The sequence below is a fragment of the Triticum aestivum genome, chromosome 5A (assembly GCF_018294505.1).
Source record: "Triticum aestivum cultivar Chinese Spring chromosome 5A, IWGSC CS RefSeq v2.1, whole genome shotgun sequence".
Lineage (NCBI taxonomy): Eukaryota > Viridiplantae > Streptophyta > Magnoliopsida > Poales > Poaceae > Triticum > Triticum aestivum.
In genome coordinates this window covers 72312489-72335069 of record NC_057806.1, presented here as the reverse complement: position 1 = coordinate 72335069, position 22581 = coordinate 72312489, and the positions used below count along the sequence as shown (strand labels likewise).

At 43.6% G+C, this 22581-nt stretch overlaps 2 protein-coding genes across 5 annotated transcripts; one reads left to right on the top strand and one right to left on the bottom strand.

Moving 5' to 3' along the window:
- Positions 1–4257: 4257 nt before the first annotated feature.
- On the bottom strand, positions 4258–14748 carry LOC123102365 (histone deacetylase 15). Of its 4 annotated transcripts, XM_044523694.1 has the most exons (18): positions 14556–14730; positions 13706–13750; positions 12357–12884; positions 12147–12240; positions 10800–10858; positions 10207–10282; positions 9776–9840; positions 9597–9652; positions 9278–9401; positions 9018–9143; positions 8813–8863; positions 8571–8639; positions 7459–7567; positions 6998–7077; positions 6329–6411; positions 5537–5582; positions 4912–5080; positions 4258–4706 (listed from the first exon to the last, which is right to left on the bottom strand). In XM_044523694.1, exons 3-18 carry the CDS (start codon positions 12849–12851, stop codon positions 4564–4566), a joined length of 1845 nt encoding a protein of 614 aa, XP_044379629.1. In that variant the 5' UTR covers positions 12852–12884; positions 13706–13750; positions 14556–14730; the 3' UTR covers positions 4258–4563. The 4 variants fall into 4 exon arrangements, with proteins under 4 accessions (XP_044379629.1, XP_044379628.1, XP_044379630.1 ...); XM_044523693.1 differs by lacking the exon at positions 13706–13750 and having other exon boundaries at positions 14556–14748; XM_044523695.1 differs by lacking the exons at positions 12357–12884; positions 13706–13750; positions 14556–14730 and adding an exon at positions 10993–11053.
- A 4780-nt stretch (positions 14749–19528) lies between these two features.
- Positions 19529–20893, top strand: LOC123106615 (probable carboxylesterase 13). Its single transcript, XM_044528716.1, has one exon. It carries the CDS (start codon positions 19645–19647, stop codon positions 20698–20700), a length of 1056 nt encoding a protein of 351 aa, XP_044384651.1. The 5' UTR covers positions 19529–19644; the 3' UTR covers positions 20701–20893.
- Positions 20894–22581: the final 1688 nt, after the last annotated feature.

Here is a 22581-nt window from a genome sequence, read left to right as displayed (position 1 = left end):
TTAGCAATTGCTGCATTTTATGATTATGAAATTTGGAAAATTGATGTCAAAACTGCATTCCTGAATGGATTTCTAGAAGAAGAGTTGTATATGATGCAACCAGAAGGTTTTGTCGATCCAAAGGGAGCTAACAAAGTGTGCAAGCTCCAGCGATCCATTTATGTACTGGTGCAAGCCTCTCGGAGTTGGAATAAACATTTTGATAGTGTGATCAAGGCATATGGTTTTATACAGACTTTTGGAGAAGCTTGTATTTACAAGAAAGTGAGTGGGAGCTCTGTAGCATTTCTAATATTAATGTGGATGACATATTGTTGATTGGAAATGATATAGAATTTCTGGATAGCATAAAAGGATATTTGAATAAGAGTTTTTCAATGAAAGACCACGGTGAAGCTGCTTATATATTAGGCATCAAGATCTATAGAGATAGATCGAGACACTTAATTGGACTTTCACAAAGCACATACCTTGACAAAGCTTTGAAGAAGTTCAAAATGGATCAAGCAAAGAAAGGGTTCTTGCCTATGTTACAAGGTGTGAAGTTGAGTAAGACTCAATGCCCGACCACTGCAGAAGATAGAGAGAAAATGAAAGATGATCCCTATGCTTCAGCCATAGGCTCTATCGTGTATGCAATGCTATGTACCAGACCTGATGTGTGCCCTGCTATTAGTTTAGCAGGGAGGTACCAAAATAATCCATGAGTGGATCACTGGACAGCGGTCAAGAACATCCTGAAATACCTGAAAAGGACGAAGGATATGTTTCTCATTTATGGAGGTGACAAAGAACTCGTCGTAAATGGTTACGTCGATGCAAGCTTTGACACTGATCCGGACGATTCTAAATCGCAAACCGGATACGTGTTTTTATTGAACGAAGGGGCTGTCAGTTGGTGCAGTTCTAAACAAAGCGTCGTAGCAGGATCTACATGTGAAGCGGAGTACATAGCTGCTTCGGAAGCAGCAAATGAAGGGGTCTGGATGAAGGAGTTCATATCCGATCTAGGTGTCATACCTAGTGCATCGGGTCCAATGAAAATCTTTTGTGACAATACTGGTGCAATTGCTTTGGCAAAGGAATCCAGATTTCACAAGAGAACCAAGCACATCAAGAGACGCTTCAACTCCATCCGGGATCAAGTCCAGGTGGGAGACATAGAGATTTGCAAGATACATACGGATCTGAATGTTGCAGACCCGTTGACTAAGCCTCTTCCACGAGCAAAACATGATCAGCACCAAGGCTCCATGGGTGTTAGAATCATTACTGTGTAATCTAGATTATTGACTCTAGTGCAAGTGGGAGACTGAAGGAAATATGGCCCTGAGGCAATAATAAAGTTATTATTTATTTCCTTATATCATGATAAATGTTTATTATTCATGCTAGAATTGTATTAATCGGAAACATGATACATGTGTGAATACATAGACAAACAGAGTGTCACTAGTATGCCTCTACTTGACTAGCTCATTAATCAAAGATGGTTATGTTTCCTAGCCATAGACAAAGAGTTGTCATTTGATTAACGGGATCACATCATTAGGAGAATGATGTGATTAACTTGACCCATTCCGTTAGCTTAGCACTTGATCATTTAGTTTGTTGTTATTGCTTTCTTCATGACTTATACATGTTCCTATGACTATGAGATTATGCAACTCCCGTTTATCAGAGGAACACTTTGTGTGCTACCAAACGTCACAACGTAATTGGGTGATTATAAAGGTGCTCTACAGGTGTCTCCAAATGTACTTGTTGGGTTGGCGTATTTCGAGATTAGGATTTGTCACTCCGATTATCGAAGAGGTATCTCTCGGCCCACTCGGTAATGCACATCACTATAAGCCTTGCAAGCAATACAACTAATGAGTTAGTTGCGGGATGATATATTACGGAACGAGTAAAGAGACTTGTCAGTAACGAGATTGAACTAGGTATTGAGATACCGACGATCGAATCTCGGGAAAGTAACATACCGATGACAAAGGGAACAACGTATGTTGTTATGCGGTTTGACCGATAAAGATCTTCGTAGAATATGTAGGAGCCAATATGAGCATCCAGGTTCCGCTATTGGTTATTGACCGGAGACGTGTCTCGGTCATGTCTACATAGTTCTCGAACCCGTAGGGTCCGCACGCTTAAAGTTAGATGACGGTTATATTATGAGTTTATATGTTTTGATGTACCGAAGGTAGTTCGGAGTCCCGGATGTGATCACGGACATGACGAGGAGTCTCGAAATGGTCGAGACATAAAGATCGATATATTGGACGACTATGTTTGGACACCGGAAAGGTTTCACATTTATCGGAGTAGCTGGGGTTACCGGACCCCCCCCCCCCGCCCGGGAATAATGGGCCTTGTTGAGCCTTAGTGGAGAGAGAGAGAGAGGGGCCGGCCAGGACAAGAGGCGCGCCCCCTCCCCTTGAGTCCAAATAGGACAAGGAAAGGGGGGGCGCCCCCCTTGCCTTTCCCCTCTCCCACTCCTTCCCCCTCCTTCTTGGATTAGGAGAGGGAGGGGCAAACCTACTTGGAGTAGGTTTCCCCCTCCTAGGGCGCGCCACCCCCTTGGCCGGCCCTCTCCTCCTCCCCCCTTTATATACGGAGGAGGGGGCACCCCATAGACACAACAATTGATCTCTTGATCTCTTAGCCGTCTCGGTGCCCCCCTCCACTATAATCCACGTCGATCATATCGTAGCGGTACTTAGGCGAAGCCCTGCGTTGGTAGAACATCATCATCGTCACCACGCCGTTGCGCTGACGAAACTCTCCCTCAACACTCGGCTGGATCGGAGTTCGAGGGATGTCATCGAGTTGAACGTGTGCAGAACTCGGAGGTGCCGTGCGTTCGGTATTTGATCGGTCGGATCGTGAAGACGTACGACTACATCAACCGCGTTGTGCTAACACTTTCGCTTTCAGTCTACGAGGATACGTGGACACACTCTCCCCTCTTGTTGCTATGCATCACCATGATCTCGCGTGTGCGTACGGAATTTTTTAAAATTACTACGTTCCCCAACAAATACATATTCAGGAATTCAGAGACTATTCATATAAAGATTAGAGATCGACAGCGCACGCAGCCTCATGTAGGGACGGAGCTGGCATGTAGGCATTGGGGTCAATTGACCCTAATGAAATTACTAAATCCTTCATTAACTTGGTACTAATCACTGTTGATTTATAGAAGATGACCCCATTGCCATGGATATGACCCCATCAAGCTTTTTTTCTAGCTTCGTCCCGACGCCCATGTGATTCAGGTTGCGTGCGCGTCGCGTTCCCGCTAGTGACGTGGCTACAAAAAGGTGTGAGCTGAGTAGCTGTTTGGTTCAGAAAAGGAAACGTAAACGTAAACGCAATCAGGTGGCACTATTGGTGTAAACGGTATCGACAAAAAACGAGAACTGTTTTGTTGCTCAAATGTGTCGGTAATCAATACAGGGACCTGGTAAGTTGTGCTTCACATAGAGGTCATGTCAAGGTAGCTGAGGGTCCGATCATGTTGCTGGCTGCGGGAGGCGGCTTGCTGGTATTGGTGGTGGTCACCAGAGGGGGGGGCTCGGGGACGGTGGCGACGGGACAGGTCGATCTGATGATGGGCAATGTAGCGTCGGCGACCGGGTTGTCCAGTCCGGGCTGCTGACACTTACGAGGGGCTCGATGAGTTTCCTGCGAAGGAGCGTCCAAGGTCGATGTGAGAGCAGAGAGAGATGGCTGTATCGTATGATTACGCCGGAGATTGAGCGGAATCAGTTTTGACTAGGATCGGATCAGATTACGGCGTTGTATAATTACAGAGCAATCTTAAACAAACACGATTCAACGCTATCTATTACCGTTGTTATCAAGTGCCATTATTACAAAAGGGGTATGTCTAGGACACATCACATCTAACCTGATGTCAACTATGTTTGTGGTCTATTTTTTTTGTCCCAGTTTTTTTTTTTTTGGTTTCTTGTTGTGTATTTGTGAGAGCTTAGATGTGACATCCTTAGAAAACATCTAGATGTGAATTAGGCAAACTGTTACAAAAGCATGAACCAAACGCAATGTTTGTAGATTCTAAACAAGCAACTCATGTGCATCCTCTCTCGTGTATGCTCTGCACTAGGCACCACTGCTCTTGTTCCTAAAGTCTGAAATGGTGCATCCTATTCCAATCAGGCTACCTCGCCAATGTCAGAGATCCAGATTGCTAGATGCTAGCATTTGCTATGAACCCAAAACTCAAGCTGCTACAGGATCATCATACCATGGACGGCTGATGGCAAATTTCATGCATTGCTACAACACCAAAAACATGTCTACACAACAGGATTGCTGCCTGTGAAACTCTGTCGGCAATCAACAATGACAACGGCCACAGTTCAGTTGTTCAGTCAAAAAATCGGCTCGGTGTACGCAAGCTAAGGTAATCTTCTTTCCGAACACCAAACAGCCAGCTACACTATCCATGTCAACTATACTGACCAGAAAGTCAGTTAGGCGGCTTCAGCATCACTAACTTAAACAACCTAGGGTTTTGTTTCATCAGCCAGAGCTTCATTTTCCTTTCGCACTGCTCTTTCTTGGACGGCGGCCCTCAAACAGTACTTCGTACAAAAGCCTCTTGCTTCCCCATTTCCACCACACGGGCCCTGGTCCTCCGGTGAGCATCCTTCTCTTCAGCTTGTTTTCAGCGTTAACTAGACAAAAGCAAGGTGGTCTATTAATCCTCAGATAGCTTCTATGCCATGTAATAAACTAATCTGGTAGTTGAAATCACAAACATCTGGTTATCAAGACCAAAACAACATGCCCCACGATTCTAGAAGACTGGCTAGAAATCAATACTAGACTAGTGTTGGGAGAGTAAAAATGTAAATTCATTGTTGGTTGTATTGTCCTTACCATATTTGGAAGAAGTCGGCCCCTGCTGCGCTTGAAGTGATGCAAAGATTGGAACTAAAACTGGCCAATATTTTTGCTGGATGTCCAGAACTTGTAAGACAGTCTGCATGCCCTCCTTTGATGGTGCTGCTGCATCTGTGCCATAACTTGGACCGTCCCCGAGTAGGACCTAAATACGTCAAAGTATCATCAGGTTACACTAACAGTGTAATCAATCTCTCTCAGCTGTAATGGTTCTAGCAGTTGTTTGTATTTTTTTATGCATGCACTCCACAACAAAATGAAGGATGGCAATACGAAAACGATGGGAGTATCTACGACCATAATCTTTGTAGCAAGTATTCACATAGTTCATCATACAAATCCCATTTCTTTCTCTGCATTCTACTCAGGCTCTTCAACTATTGATGTCTATGTATACATAAAGATTTTGTTTGTTGATGAACTACGACGATAATGGATGATGCTGAAGCAGCTGACTCCAATCAAACATGTTTCTGTTATTTATACATCCCAATCCCACCTTACAAAAAATATTACCTCTGTTCGGAAATACTAATTGAACTAAAACCACGTCAAGTATTTCCGAACGGAGGGAGTAGTTTTTATTGCGAAGAATACATACCTTGACAACTTCAGTTGCAGACGAGGATATAGACCGAAGATTGTATCTGTACATTAATGACGGGACAAAGAAAACAATGGATAAGTGTTGATGTGTGCTTCAATAACAAATAATAGCAGATTTTACTTATTTGATAAAAATGAATATATATATAGCTTGCCACAGAACTAGTTAAGTGTCCCTAAACTTTTAACGGTTCAAAAGTTATCAAAAAATATGAAATAAATATGGGAGCATCTCTCTAATGTAATAAGATGATCCAACGGAGGGATTGTCAAAATATGCATATATATATAAAAGAACACTGGCTCAAAAGTTCAAATATAAGCATCATGGTATGCATCTTAGTTTCCACAACAGACAGGGAATCATCTCTTGTTATGTCAAAAGTTCAAATACAAGCATCATGGTATGTATCTAAGTTTCCACAACAGACAGGCAATCATCTCTTGTGATGTTATATTAGTGTCCACAACAGCACAAAATTATAAGAACATTGGCTGCACAAATTATAAGAACATTTGGATCCATTGCAGATCCAGGAAAAGAAGTACATCTGACCGCACTAGAATTAGATGAACATATATACACATTCTGGTGATGTTAGAAATTTCGCATGTCATATACAAAGCGTGAATGCGACAAAAAACAATGAGCACGATGAAGACACAGGGTTTGGTGTCCAGCTTACAGTGTACAAGTTACATATCACAAATCCTGCTTAAATTTCAAATTCTAGGTCCTGTCTTCTTTTGTTATCTCCGTGAGTTCAGATAAGAATAGGGTACCTACCCTCCCTCAAGTATAACCAACAACTTTCCTTCTGAGCAAGCAGTTAACATGGACGTCATCTGAGAGTATCCGGCAGGAGTGACCTAAAAATAATCAAGTTCAATAATCATTACCATGGATTTACATGATTTAGCCTGCATTGGCATATCAACCAGAAAAATGAAGCACCTAAAACTTTGCGGGACCCAAGTAGCACACAAGTATGAAATGGATAATACCAAAGTTTGATTGAATGTTAAAGCTGATATCTCAATCAACTTTATCATTTTCTAATTTGAGCAAGCACTAGTACTAACTACCAGATATGATAAAACAAACTGAATAAATCTCACATCCATGCCAGTTAACTCTTCCTTAAATAAGCAACAACGGTATATAAGCCTAAGATTTATTGATGAAGTTTGGTGGATCGATGTGCTCCCAAAATAAGTACAAAAATGACCAATGTGGTTAAAAGTCTAGCTTCTCCAAGTGAGGAAACCAAAGCAACACACAATTTTCCTACATAATGTGAATATAGTAGGTCAAGCCTATGCTCTAAGAGAAGTCTTCTGCATAAGTCTAAAGTCTTAGCCCAGAATCATCTCAGTTGTCTAATAGAAGACACACAAAATAGGGAATGGCATGTATGTTTTAGAATTCAATAACTAAAATTAGGAGAAATCTTACATCACAACAACCCAGAGGATCACCCCTTGCTGCATCAAATCCTGCAGATATAATGGTGATGTCTGGGGCAAATTCTGTAGCTGCACTCGCACAGGAAAAACACCAATTGAGAATGTGCAGTGCAGACTTAAACATCAATAAAAAACAATGGGGTAATATCAGTATATCACATAAAGAGGTGCCCATGGAAAATATGAAATGAAATTTAGTGTTGCATCCTTAAAAAAAGGTGTTGTAGACAGACTTTTTTTTCAAACAAAAAAAGCACCATGACATATTTTACAAACAAGTCTTTATTCCATCTTGGTGAATACACATCTTACCAATCATTTCTATTAAGGATCTAGAATGTCATGTTAAGACAAAGAAATTACTAGCTAAAAAATGAGAATGTCATGGGATGTGAAATGTCTACTATTAGAAACCCAAGCAGACTAAATATTTACTCTTTTAATCATTACCTATTGGAAGCACCACGTGCTGAAAAGCAAAGATGTAGTCATTGTCTCCAACACCACCACAGCTCCAAGGTATATTTACCGAGAATCCTTTACCATCCAAAACTCCCACCTGCAATGATATCGTGCAAGAAATGAGATACAACTTTTCACAGCTTGGATCAAACTTTATTGCAAAGGAACTATGTCATTGTCAATTGAAACTTGGTTACAGTGGATGGTTGGGTCCAATTGGATGCAGTACAGTTGAACAGTATCAAAAATTTACTATAACATATGCTAGATATGTATTGTCCTAAATAGTAGGCTAATGTATGAAATAGTATACAGACTCAGGTCCTAATAACCTGTTGTCCAAAGCTCTTGGGTTCATTGAATCTTGTCAGGCCATCTCATACAAACAGAGATGAAAAGTTGGATTCCACTGGTAATTAGTTTTCAAGACCCATGTGGTGCTGATGTAAAAGGCGGGGGGGGGGGGGGGGGGGGGGGGGGGAGATCTCACATTAGGTGAGATCGTGAGATCAACCCCAAAAATTCATATTTAGACATTTCGTAAAAATCTGAAATTATTTGATAACATCCATGTGGGGTATGTCTACAACTTCAGGAAAAAATCAGCTGAAAACTCAATGTGCATTTAGAGATTCAAAAAATACAAATTCAAATGTGAATAGTGACAGCTTTGGGTGAATAGTACTTTGACACTATTCAGATCCGATTTTATCTATTTTGTTTCTTTTAATATAGTGGTCGGACCCTGCGCAAGCGGGAGCTACATGCACCGGGCTGCCCTTTTTGTTTCTTTTAATATAAGTTGAATTGGGGGTTGAAACTTTTTGAGGTTGTACATCAAACGTTGATGTGTCTACAAAAAATTTGAGAATGTTTGGACATGTATTTTTTTTCCAAAAAAATCGATCACATTGATCTCACCTAATGTGAGATCTCACACAAGTCCCCCCTGAAAAAGGCTGTCTATGGCATGTACCAAGGGATATGATGAGTTACATGTGCATCCTTCCTTATACATATTTTCAGCTCAGGCATTAGTTTCATTCAGTTGTTCTTTTGGTGAATTATGCCAAAACTACAAACACTTTAAAGATAGCCACCTCGTCTGCTGCTCCAGTTCCAGGGTAGAAGCTTCCATCCTCATGGCGATGTAATGATATGTATAAAACCTGAAGAATAAAAAGTTATCCATATAAGAATTGCAAATTTGGAAACTGGTAAGCTCATAGTAGTAGCAACACATGCAAACGGAAATACAGTAATTAAAATCAATAACAGATGCACTCAAAAAGGAAGAACATAGAGCAATTAAAAATGTAACTAAATAAAGATGAGAACTCACTGATTTGTTCCCTTCAAATATCTCCTGTGTGCCATTGCCATGGTGCACATCCTGCAATAACAGTTAGCAATGCTACTGATGAGAATGGTAAACGTACTTTTGTATCTATTTACAATAAAATAGATATACTACAAGAAAAAGAATAGGTGCACGCCAACAAAATTTAATGGTGCATATTTAAATGCAAAGTTGTGACTAGCATTACCCAGTCAACTATCAAGACTTTCTTAGCGCCTGCTTTTTGTGCAGCTAATGCAGCCACTGCTGCATTGTTGTGAAGACAAAAGCCCATGGCTTGCTTTACCCCAGCATGATGCCCAGGAGGTCTCACCTGTTCTCAGGTAGACAAGAACACAAGGTCAGCATCATGTACAACAAAAATGCAAAGCGGATTGATAAATAATAACCAAGTGCATTATAATGAATGAGATGAAAAACTGAATACATGAGATCATCAGACAGTACCAGCGCAAAGCCATTCCGGACACGGCCAGACACTATCAAACTAGCAAGATCAGCGCATAGGCCTGCTGCAAGTTTGGCAGCACATGCCGAGTGTCCATTCGCGTAAGTATCCGAAGTGAAGTAACTACAGATTGATCCCCAGAATTATGTTATAACAATGAAAACCTTTCCAAAAATGCTAGGACATAAAAATGACAATAAATGTTGATGCCAATACATGCTGAACATGTATCCATTATAATCAAAACAAAAGGTAAAATACTAAACTAAAGACCATACTCACAATGACAGTTCTAATCACAAACTAAACAAGTAATACCTGTAAAGCATGTTCTTTGTCTGCTCTACGCTTTCGACGTGATCTGAAGTATGGACCTAAATTACCAGAGTTTAAACATATGAGGACTATCAAGAAGACTCTGAAATGAACAATGCATACAGGGGTAACACATGGCAGCAAAACTAATGGATCTTTCAAACCACTTGTTGGACTCTTACCATTACGAGTTCCTCCTTAGTGATTTCTCGAGGAGGTACCAAGGCACACTTTGAGGGAAATATTCCTGAAATTGGAAATAATAGTAATTGTTTACTTGATAAGCAGTAGAATAGAAAGGTTGGTTCATCAACCAAGTTTAATTAATATGACTGGCAGGATAATCATGTTATTTGTTATCCTGCTGCAGTACAACATCAACAATCAATAATTATGTTGTGCTTAGAATTATATGATTGATATCTTTAGTTTATATTCAATAATATGCTGAGAACAGTTCAACAGAGCATCATCAAATCATAAAGATCTTGATTGAATATTTGCATAAGAATAATCACAGAACTTGTAGGCAAGAGTTTCTCTGCAGCTTTTTTCTGAAATACACAAAGCTGAAACACTGTAGTAAATAATTACACTAATCTCTAGTGTGCACCTGCAGCAGCCAGACTGGCAGCAATTGCACGAAGACGGTTGGGTCTTTCTGGATGTGGATTTGGTTTAATTTCCATCTGTTAGGATATAGAAATATGAGATGTCAGTTATAAAAAAAATACAGACAGTACATTCTGACAGAAAATAGGAGGCCAAAAAGACAAGACCTCACAGAGACTATCTTCTGAACTGCAGCTAGTTTTGTGAAATAATTACAAGTACATATGTTTTAAGAAAATAAATCGTCATTTGGTCAAAGTGCGCGGAAATACAGTAACTGACATCCCATCTTGAAATATTTCCATACTATTTTAGCCTCGCTTCGAATGAAAATGAAACAAGTTGTATAATTGCAAAATTAATAATTATAAGTTTCTGTCGTCTTTCTTTAACATGCTGCAGAAGAAGCATCTCACAGACACAAGAAGCAATCAAATGAAAAGTTTCACTGACACCACAATTAGGAGCACTTAAAGATTTATGACAATCATCCATGCTATTCACAGCAATAAAGAGTGGTCACCCTTGACGTGGGAACACTATATCATGCAGTATGCTAGCTCAAATTACATAAATCACAAGTTCATAGCTTGCCTCACTGTGGAGCAACATTCTTTCATCAAAACCAATCGCTGTAGATACCAGTACCGATGCTGCATAAACAGTGTGACCAAAAGAAGACGTTAATACACAGGCGCATGAAAAGTTGATGCAGTGGCATACAGTCAGTTGCTCTAAACTACTGTGCTAAGCTTGAATACACTCTGTCAAGGTATAAGCATCACACCTTTCCAACTCCTTCTCTATCATCATTCCAATGTTTCTGAATCTCCTCCAAGATAGTTTTACTACATTGAAGAGGAGGCTTCAGACTCTGAGGTAAATTTTTACAGCATGGGGAGGAGGATTCAGCTGGCCAGTCAACCACATATTGGGAAAGACAGGATAGGGATAAGGAGTATGTTCTGTTTGCATTGAACCAAACAGCTGTTCTTTAGTGTAAGCGGGTCATTAATCGGATCCATGAATCAAAGGATACTAACTTGAAAAGCCGTTGTGACAGAGGACTATTATTAGTATGTTGCTAATTTAATCAGTATAACATTGGATGTCACCGTATGTCCACAAAAAGAACTAAATCATAAAATGTGTCTTACTGTTATTTGCTTTGTATACTCAGAGGAGTATAGTTGTGTCTAGGGATGCTACTTCATAGTTGTCATTGGTCTTGGTAAATCAGGTTTAGTAGGGACCTTTTGCTTTGTTAGATTTTGCTTTCTTGGTCTGATTATGTATTAAGGTGTCAAAACTCAAAAGTCTTCCATGGTAGATTTTTTAAAGCTATTCCGGTAAGACTTAGCTAGCCTTATAATTCTAAGTATGAGGAAGGTGAATTTCCTAGGCAATGAAAATAAGCCTAGGGTATGCTTGGATTGCACCTGAATCTACCTGGGCCGGGATTGGATAGCTGGCAAGTTTTGGCATGGCCACTCCCAATCTATTTTCTTGCCGATGTTGGCCACTACATGGGGAACTATAGCCTCAGCCAATATTTGGGCTAGCCAAAAAAATTATAAGGTAGGCTTGGGCTCAAACCAAGACACCCCTTGTCCATCCTAGTTCTTATTTTTGTATCTTCTGGAGTGTTTTCAGCTGCATTAAAATGTTCCAAATGGCATTATTAATCAATGATGTTTCTATTAAATAAGTTAATAATGATCCGGACAGGGAGATTTTGGAAGTCGATTGTAGACTTTGGTGTGGGAAGCAGATCGTCCATGATCTAGTAGCAAAGACAGTTACAAATTCTATTAAGATGCCATTGGTGTACTCAGGTAAGTTTGTGAAAGGGAATACTGAATTGAGTAATATTCATAACAGATATTTGATACTTGATGATAGGAAGTAACGGAAAAACATAGCTACTAGTGGAAACGGCACCTGTGTCAGCAGATACCAAAGCTGCCCGCGCAATGTGAGTTTTGAAAACATCATATCCAGCAGCTACTTCAGATCCCTTAAGCTCATGGCAATTCTATTGTATGAGAGAAGAACCAACAAAGAACATGTCAAACATGTGACCGGATATACTCGGATAAAGTTTGTAATGAGCTATATGGCCCGACTAATCACAGAACAAAAGGATCTTACCAGGCAATGTTTAACCTCATCCAAGTTTGGCATTGTACAGTTCAAGCAAAACCATCTGTTTTCAGCCAGGCGAGCAGAAGGTTCCCAGTCAATATCATCATCCTCTTCATCGTTAAAGAAAAACAGATCATCCAGGGTATCTCCAGCTTGTTCTCTATCAGACTCTTGCTGCAGATCATTGCAAGGCATGCAACTTTCATTCTTGGCATGCAGACAACCATGCTGAGCACAAACTGCGCTGTCAATATGTCCTGGCCTTGCTGGCGAACCTTTGGGCCCATCTACTAATAAAGCATTAGCATGATCACAACTAAAATTGCATGTTCCACTTTCTTTCAGGGAAACGCCATTCGCTCTAGGATAAGATGGTTTTCCAACACCATCGCAGCTTTGACATTTGCCATGAAAAGCTTGGTCAGAAACTCCACAGTTCTCACGACCATGGGAAGGGACCTCACCCTTTTTGCTGTTAAGCGGTCTCATGTTGGATGTCATCAGTAGGCACCCAATGTGACCTCAAGTCTGTAACTGCAAGTACAACAAAGACAAGCAGACAAATAAGTATAGCTCAGAACTCCAGGAATTTTTATCTACTCACTTTCAAGTATTACAGGCTGACAATAAAACAAACAGACCTAAGAGCATCCTACCTTAACTATGACTCATAATGAACATCACCAACAGAGAACTGTTTACACATCAAAAATTATGAGCTGCCAATTCAACATCACCACAAAAATGCACCGACAGCCCACGACATACTTCTCAAAGCGCATAATAGCATCTACTAACATCACACAGAATCTCCTTAAAACCCTTGCAGAACCTCACATCTCTGGCATGTGGCATCTATCTACACCATTAACATGGGGGTTCAATTAAACCCAACAAAAAATGGAAAAACAAGCTGCTAACGTATTTCGCCAAGTAGCAACAAATCCACAAGGCTGAATGGATTGAAGTACCCATCCCAGAAACAAACGTTTGGATTAGATTGTTCACAAAAATAGAAAGACCAGGAGAAAATTCTGTGAACAATCCAAGCAAGTCAGGGTTCGTCGCTGACAAAAGAGATCAATACACACCAGTCCACTAGGGTGGACAACACCTCAACCTGCAAGATGTGTGCTTCGGTGAAAGGTGGACTACGAATATTCTCCATAGAGTATTTGATGACCACATGGCAAGGGCTTGGGCAAAAGTAAGTTTCAATGTTTGACCTTGGGATGAGCTAAGAACTTCAGCGGCCCTAGGGACCGACCAAGTACATATTTACTTCACATTAAATATTTACAATGTTTGGTGGTTGCCCTTATTATGTTTTTGTTAACATCATCTAGCCACTAAACCTGTTGCAGCCGGCACAATGTCTGGTCACGAGTCACGGCACCAAGCTGGCAGTTCCAACAAAAGAAGAAGATAGTGAGACCCCAATCATTACAGGATGTAATGTAGCAACAGCAAACAGATACATACGGGCATCCTACGTGAACCATGCACCGCCATGACGCAAGGCAATGAGCGCGAACCAGGGAAACGCATCAATCAAATGTACTAACTGCCAATTCACAGCCGCCACGCGGCGCAGCGACAAGCCTGCCGCCGTACAGCCGCAAAACATACTTGTAAAAAGGATAGGGTGGTTAGCTGGTTACTTGTCATGAAATAAATCGTGCATAATCGCATCTACGGAGATTGCCGCGCAACCTTAAGACCCTTCCAAAACCTTGCCTCCCTCACGCCCTCAAGTGACAATCCCCAATCCACACAAACCCCTTCCGAAACCTCGCATCTCGGTCCGGTTCTCACAAGTGTTCGACATTATCTTAAAAATAATCTCCGTCTACGCAGCTTCCTCAACAACCAAATCCAGAGCCCAACACCGAACACCCACCCAAGCACCCAGCACCCACCCCCATCCTTCCCCCCATCCCATCCCCCAACCTCCGGCCCCAGAGGAAAAGGCGGCCTCGCATCTAGGAAGTAAAGACCGGCGAGACTACCAGGCACACGAATCGGCCATACCCGAAACCAAGGAAAACCCTAATCCCCCGCGCACAGCAAAACTCGAAACTACCACGGGGTGCTAGTTCTCGGGCGAAATCCGCGAAACCGCATCGGGGGTGGAAGAAGTCCGCACGAAACCGGCGGAGGAACATGCTGGAGAGGGAGAAGGGAGGGATTAGCGGGCGGGCGAACCTGGGGACGAGCCGCCGGCCGTCGCTCCCGCTCCGGGGTGGGTGCTGCTCACGCGGGACTTGGGGTTTTGGGGATGGATGGCTCCCCTCCTCTGCTCTCCTTGTGCTCGTGCTGCCAGTCGGGTCGAACCAACTGCTGCTGACTTGCTGCTGTCTGCGTTCAACCCCAGCCTTCTGGGTCCACCGGTCATGCTTCTGGTTAGGTGCTTTGTGACCAAAAACGGGACAGGGACAGTCGCAAACTCGTGTGGCTGACAGGGAAAATGCAGGAGCTAGAGCTACGCGCACCAGTCGTCTTCTGTCGGCTCCCTGAACGGAATTCGGATCAATTTAAGTACCGGCCTGCAAATCCGTTCACGAAAAGGGAACAATCCATAAACATGAATACGGGAGCACGCTCATCCAACATTATTCGCATACATCCAAAAATAAAAAAGGTCGCATCTAGCGGGCGCACGGCCGCCCGGGATGCTTAGCCAGCGGCCCGTCATTTTAGGTAATTTTTTGTCTCTTTTTTTAATTAAAATAGACATCTAGTAGTCATTTTTCCTGCTATGTATTAAATGCTAGCATATGCATCTTCTCCTGTGCATGCATATGCATGTGCATGTGTTTGTTTGCATTTATTTTATGATTTTAAAATTTTAAAAAGGCATAACTTTCAATTCGTGTGTCGAAATTCAAATCTGTTTTCACCGTTGAAGCCTTCACGATGTGCTTTTCAAAAGTAGATCCCACATGGGAATGTTTCGATGAACTAATCTTCCTGCCAACTAAACATCAATATATGTGCAACTAGACTACATGCTGCGCCAACTGAGCATATGTGTATGCCAATAGTTCTTATACCAACTAAACAATAATGTGTGTGCAATTAGACTACATTGCCGCGCCAACTGAGCATATGTGTGTGTCAATAATCCTGCCAACTAAACATTAATGTGTGTGCGACTAGACTACATTGCCACGTCAATTGCGCATATGTCTGTGCAACTAATGTCCTGCCAACTAAACATCAATATATGTGCAACTAGACTAAATTACAAGCCAACTGAGTATATGTGTGTGCAATTAGTCCTTCTACCAACTAAATATCAATGTGTGTGCAACTACACTACATTAAAAGTAGGGACAAGGCTTGTAATCCACTACTATATAGTTGGTCGGGGTAGTAGACTAGTTGCACATCAAGTTGTTATGGTTGGTAGGTTGCAATCTCATATGAAGTTAGATCATTTAGCTCCAAAGTTGGTTTAAAAAAAATTGCACCATGTAGTACTAAAGTTGCACAATGCAGTACTTCAATTGCACCATATAGCACCAAAGTTGGCATCAAAAAAATTTCATCAAAACATACCCATACGGGATCTAGTTTTGAAGATCCCGTCGCGATGAATCCAACGGTGAAAACGGATCTGAATTCCGACGTGTGGTTTAAAAGATATGACTTTTTAAAAATTTAAGAGGCCAAAATAAATGTGCGTGAATCTGTTTCCCAGACCAGTCTGTACACATTTAATGCTAACAATAATATCCACTAGCTGACAAAAAAGACACACATATGAGCCGGCCGCCCGTTCCTACGAAATAGTGCGCGTGCACTTTGAAAATTTTAGGAATAAAAAAACATTATTTGCATACATTTTAAATCAGTTTTAAACAAACTGGGCGAATTACATATAAACCGAATGCAGACTAAGGCATAGCCTAGTGGTGGGAAGGGGCTGATGCCTTCCCACCCACCCAGGTTCAAGGCTTGGTACTTGCAATTTGGGTTTGTTGCACCAATTATGCTGTAGGGGGTTCCCTTACAGTCTTTCTATCAAAAAAACACATAAACCGAATGAGTTTTGGGCGGGAGAATAGCCTCCCTCTGCTTCTGTGAAGCACGGGTCAGGGTTGGTTTTTTGGCGAGGGGAGATGAACACCAGCTATGTAACCTGACGATCTGGTGGCGGTGGCCTTCGTGGGATCCAAGCGGCAGCAGTCTTCCCATGATCTACTTTTCCTCGCTGTCAGCGGTGGCTGCGGACATGCCGGCCTTTGCCGACATGGCGTCTTCCCCCGCCTGCCTGACGCGTTGCCGCCATTGCTCGCGATGGGTTTGCCAAAGACGGCGTTATCCAATCTGGACAGGCGAGGAAGGTGTGGCGATGGCAATGGTGGCGGCGTCGGATCCGGAGGGTTTGCCAGCAAGCCAACCTTTACCGGGCTGGCTCGCCCGGCAACCCAGGCAACTGCAATGCCAGATAACTCATATTTTGCCGGAGGCCATGACATGGGTTGTGCAAGGAGGAGATGGAGAGAACGGAAGTGAGTTGTGGTTCTTGCCTGGCATCTGGACACGTTTATATGGCGGGCGGATGCGAGGAGCTAGCCGGAGAGGTGTTTAATGCTCCCTGACGCATGAACAGGTTCATGTGTGTGGCGCTCGTGGAGTCAAATAGGTCCTCAGTACATGCGCCAGTTTAATGGAGGTAGGCAGGCAGACAGATGTCGTTTCAATGCGAAGAGAAGGCGTGCGCAGCAGGTGGCGCTCTTGGTCGGCGAGCCACTTCAATGTCGGCTCCAGTGAGCGGTCACGTCCACTCTAGGTCGTCATGAATGCGGGCTGCTGGCTTCGGGCAGGAATGCGCGCAGGTGCGGGAAAGAGGTTTTTGGTGGGCCAGGTCACTCAGACGCAGGTGTGGCAGTGGTTCATACACACGCAAAGCCCTCCTCCCTCGAAAATAAATTTATGTATGATTTATGAGGAAAAGTGTCGTCTGGGCCGCCGAACGGACAGACGCGGAACCGCGTTGGATGGTAAAACATGTCTAGACCAAGCGGTCCGAATAGTTGCGGATGGTTTGAGGGTCAGTGTTGGAGATACCCTAAGAGCTATATCATCAAAAAGTGATTGGAGTAAAATTTACATCATCAAAATGTCCAACTCCAACGGATAATGTAAAATAGAGCAACACAAATTTATTCTTCACAATTACATATCCGTTGAACAAAACTTGACATATAATGTTCCTGGAGGCCCGGTGGATCCCAATTCTAGCCAGTGGAAGGGTTCCGTTTTTAGGTAAAAATATAGTTTTGATAGAATTTATGTCCTACTTAAAAAGGCGAGGCGGCGACGACTTACTAGGGATGGGATAATATTCTTCCTGTCTAGCCTTTGTCTCGGTAGTGCTTCTAATGTCGTTGAAGAGCATGTGAAGGTTTGTCTCTGACGATCTCGCAAGATTTGGTCGGCTTTTGTCTTTTTTCTCTGTGGGAAACCATCTAATCTATTCATTTTCAATTATGATAATAAGCCGAACACCGAAAAAAATAAAAATTACATCCAGATTCATAGACCACATATGCGACCACACAAGCACTGAGGCGAGCCAAAGGCGCACCGCCATCATCGTCCCTACCTCACCGGAGTCGGACAAAACTTGTTGTAATAGACAGTCAGGAAGTCATTGTGCTGAGACCCCATAGAACTAGCGCACTAGAACAGCACACGAACATAGAGGAACGACGACCAGATCCACCAAAGGCAGATGCTTCGGAGACACACCTCCACTTGCCCATAAATGATGCTAGATGCACTACCGGGACGGGGGCTAGATGGAGGAACCTTATTTCATCTTCAGGGAGCCGTTGCCGCCTCGCTTTGCTAAGCAAGACACAAACCCTAGCAGAACTCAAAGAAACATATAAAGTCGGAGTTATCCCACCGGCAAAGACCGGGATCCATCGCGTCTCCATGGTCCTAAGGATAGAGGAGACGAGGCGGACCGGCGGCAATGCCTATGGGAGGTAGAAGAAACCTAGTCTTTTCTAGGAGGAGGCAAGAGGCTTGATGGATCCGTTTGGATCTGTTTTTCGTTCGTCAATGTTCGTGTGTCTGCAGTTGGATCCTTCCAATCTACGCTCCTCTACATAGACGACAGTTGCTGTTGTGATGCATTGGTCCTTGGGGGCTTAGCACGGTAACTTAAGAATTGTTTACTACAACATTTGTTGCCCAACTCTGATGATGGGCGCAATGACGACATCACATTTTGGGTCCGCTTCAGTGTTTGTAATCATCGTTAGTCTACAGACTAGGATATTATTTTTATATCTAGTGTTCTTTCGCATTAATTTTAGTGATGATGGATAGATCGACGAAGTTTTTTAAACAAAAAGGATACCCCCTCCATCCATATATATACGGCTTAATGCGTTTTTCGAGATTGCTTTTGGCTATTGACAGAATTAATAATATATGTGATGCATAACGTGAAAACTATATCATTAGAAGCTTCTTTCACGTACAAATTTAATGGTGTGCTTTGTGCATGATGCATGTCATATATTAATTCTAATATATGGTCAAAGTTAACCTCAAAAAATGCATTAGGCCTATATAGATGGATAGAGGGAGTAACACGTTGTAAAATGTTGACGTCATCGCACAGGTCACTGTTTAAGGCAGGTTTTTTTTTCAAACACAATCTAGACGCAAGCGCTCATATACACACACGTATACACTCATCACTATAAACGCACACCCTATCCCTATGAGCATCTTCGAAAGACTGAACCGACATATCATCTTGAAATTTACGAAGTCACTGTAGGCATCGCGTCGTCGACGGAAACGTCTCCTCCCACTGAATATGCATCGTCAGAAATCCTGAAACAAATCCAGATAAATACGAACATCGGGACTTGAACCCTGATTTTTTTTAAGAAAAGGAGAATGATCTCCGGCCTCTGCATCAGGACTTGAACCCTGATATGCTAGAGATACCACGTTCCGTCTAACCATCTAAGCACAAACTGACTCGCCTGTTTAAGACAGGTTGAGGGTGCAAAGGGAAATGATTGTCTACGTTAATCTGAATTGTTTATGTTAATTCGTGTGGAAATGGCCGGGCTGGAGTACTTTTTTTGGCATCGATTCCAATTGTTCAGCGTGCGGCCAATTTGAGCATATACGATTACGCGGACTGCCCGACCATGGCTCCTGTTTCCACCTCGATTCCAAAGTGGATAGAATTGTTAATTCAATCCACGAAATGGTCGCCGATGCCCACCAGTGATACGATTTTGCTCCGGGAGCCATGCCCGAGGCGTGCTGCAACACTGCAATCGTGCACACACTTCGCTTCCGCTCGTCGGAAACTCGACCGCGCGCGACCGCGGCCATGGATCCGGACACCGAGGTCGACTTCGACTTCTCGCCGTTCCTCATCCGCTACAAGAGCGGCCGCGTCCACCGTCTCATGGGCGCGTCCAGAGTCGACGCCGGCACGGACGCCGCCACGGGCGTCACCTGCAAGGACGTCGTCATCGACGCCGACGCCGGCCTGGCCGCGCGGCTCTACCTGCCCAAGGACGTCCCGCGGTCCGAGAAGCTCCCCGTCCTCGTCTACTTCCACGGGGGCGCCTTCGCCGTCCACTCGGCCTTCTCCGGCACGCACCACCGCTTCCTCAACGCCCTCGTGGCTGCGGCCGGCGTCGTGGCCGTGTCCGTCGACTACCGCCTCGCGCCCGAGCACCCGCTCCCGGCCGCCTACGACGACGCGTGGGCGGCGCTCCGCTGGGCCCTGGCGAGCTGCGCGCCGGCCGCCGGGCGGGAGCCGTGGCTGGCCGAGCACGGCGACGCTGCGCGCGTCTTCGTCGCGGGCGACAGCGCCGGCGCCAACATCGCGCACCACATGGCGACAAGGGCCGGCGGCGGAGAGAACGGGCTGCCGGCGGGCGCGCGGATCGAAGGGCTGGTGCTCCTGCACCCGTACTTCCGCGGCAAGGATCTGGTGCCGTCGGAGGGCGCGGACCCCAGGTTCCTGCAGAGGGTGGAGAGGTCGTGGGGCTTCGTGTGCGCGGGGAGGTACGGGGCCGACCACCCGTTCATCAACCCGCTGGCGATGCCGGCGGAGGAGTGGGCGGCGCTCGGCTGCCGGCGAGCACTTGTCACCGTGGCGGAGCTGGACACGATGCGGGACAGGGGCCGGAGGTACGTGGAGGCGCTGAGGGGGAGCGCGTGGACAGGGGAGGAGGCGGTGCTGTACCAGACCGGCGGCGAGGGGCACGTCTACTTCCTGGAGAAGTCCGGCTGGGGCGACAAGGCGGAGAGGGAGATGGACGCCGTCGTCTCGTTCATCAAGCGGAGCTAGGAAACGAAACGATCGATGTTGGGTTCATCTGTGATCTGTCACCGCCGATGGTGGAATTAACGCATGATTTGTTGGACCTTTTGCTCAGATTGTTCCCGGGTTTTCCAAATCATTGTTCCTTTCTGCTCTTGTGCTTGAGCTAGGAGCCACTGCTTCTGTTGTTGGCTTCAATGATTACTTCCTTTTTATTTCAGGCTCAGCAATTTCTTTTTAACACATATACACTCGTCTCTATAAATACACACACGCATACCTTATCTATAAAAGCATATCCGACAGACCAGGTCGGTATATCATCTTAAGATTGATGAAGTCGTCACAGGCGTTTTTCGTAAGTCGACGAAAACGTCTCCTCGCACTCAACACACATCAACACACATTGCTTGAAGGTCTGAAATACATCTAAAAAAATACGACCCCCAATGTCAAGGTTAGAACTTGAATCCTAATGAATTGGTTTCACGATTCCGGTTCTACCACAAAAAATCTGACCATCTAAGCTATGCTCAATTTGCTTCCGAGCTTAGTTGTTGATGGGTGGAGATGGCTAAGGGCAAATCTTTGTAAACTTGGCTGCTGCATATTTCTTTAATCTTTCTTTCTTGATGATAACGACATGGCCCCATGCGATTTTATGTTAGAATTGTGTCGAATGCACTGTATAAAATACTTCCTCCACTTCATAATATAGTGGGTCTACACTTTTTGAGATTCAACATTGATTATAAATTAGACCAATAATATATAAATTATTTTATTGAAAATTTATACCTTTGAAAACTTCTTTCGAATACGAATTCAAGGTATCCGTCGCGCTCCCGCCGCAGTCATCCATGTTGATTAAAATTATGATTAAAGTTAAATCTCGAAAAGCATGAACGTGCTACATTATGAAATGGAGGGAGTATGTTATAATTGGAGTTGCATTCGTAGAGCGTGTAGACAGGATACGAAGTCGTGCTCGGATAAATAGTGATTGACACACGATTAAAATATGTCAATGTCGTCTGACACATGCGCACAAGGAATCCGATGATATGTGTCAACACCACGGCAATTCCTTTAACACCACTATTCCCAAGTGTCATTTTGCTCTCTACCCAGGTGAAAATCCATCCAGGTAGACGATAAATTTCAAAAAATAGTATAATGAATTATGATAGTTTTAGACAAACATTCTTGCAGTAATGAATTATGATAGTTTTAGGGGGGACACTAGGCGTCGGCTGGCGGATCTTTTAAAAAGATCCGCTGCCTTCGCATCCATTTGGTCAGGGCAATCCAGTGGCGCGGTTCCTTCCTCAGCGTTGCAACAGACCTCTTGTTGCAGAAAGATTTGCAACAGAGGTGTTGTTGCAGAGTTTTTTTTGTCTGAACTCTTTTTGAAATATGAGTGCCGTTGCGGAAGAAATTTGCAACACAGATGATGTTGTAGAACTTTCTTTTTCTTAAATTTTTGCCAACATGGGTATTGTTGTGAAAAGACTTCTGCAACACAAATGATGTTGCAGAATTTTTTTCGTCTTAACCTTTTTGCAACATGAGTGTTGTTTCGGAAGGACTTCTGCAACGTGGGTGTTGTTGCGGAAGGACTTTTGCGTCTAATGGTGAAGGTCCTGGCCGGTTGTGTGTCGGCTGCTCAAGCTCGTATCTGACGGTTGCGCATGCGACGGAAGCTCGTATCTGACGGTTGCGCATGCGAGACGTGGATCTGACGAATTGAGTGGCCGAGCATTATCCTCTACCATTGCAACAAATGTCGTGTTGCGGTAATTTTCTGCAACACGGGTCATGTTGCGGAAAATTTTGCAAAATATAGGTAAAGTTGTAGATTTTTTTTGTAACAGAGGCATTGTTAAAAAAATTGCAACGGAGTTCATG

What these genes read in the sequence shown, in the direction of transcription:
- LOC123102365 (XM_044523693.1), bottom strand. Translation starts at nt 12,851, where the DNA reads ATGACATCCAACATGAGACCGCTTAACAGCAAAAAGGGTGAGGTCCCT. An exon ending in TGCCAGTCTGGCTGCTGCAG is followed by an intron (nt 9,841 to 10,206) that starts GTGCACACTAGA and finishes TTCCAATTTCAG; the next exon opens with GAATATTTCCCTCAAAGTGT. An exon ending in ACAAAGAACATGCTTTACAG is followed by an intron (nt 9,402 to 9,596) that starts GTATTACTTGTT and finishes ATCAATCTGTAG; the next exon opens with TTACTTCACTTCGGATACTT.
- LOC123106615 (XM_044528716.1), top strand. Translation starts at nt 19,645, where the DNA reads ATGCCCGAGGCGTGCTGCAACACTGCAATCGTGCACACACTTCGCTTC.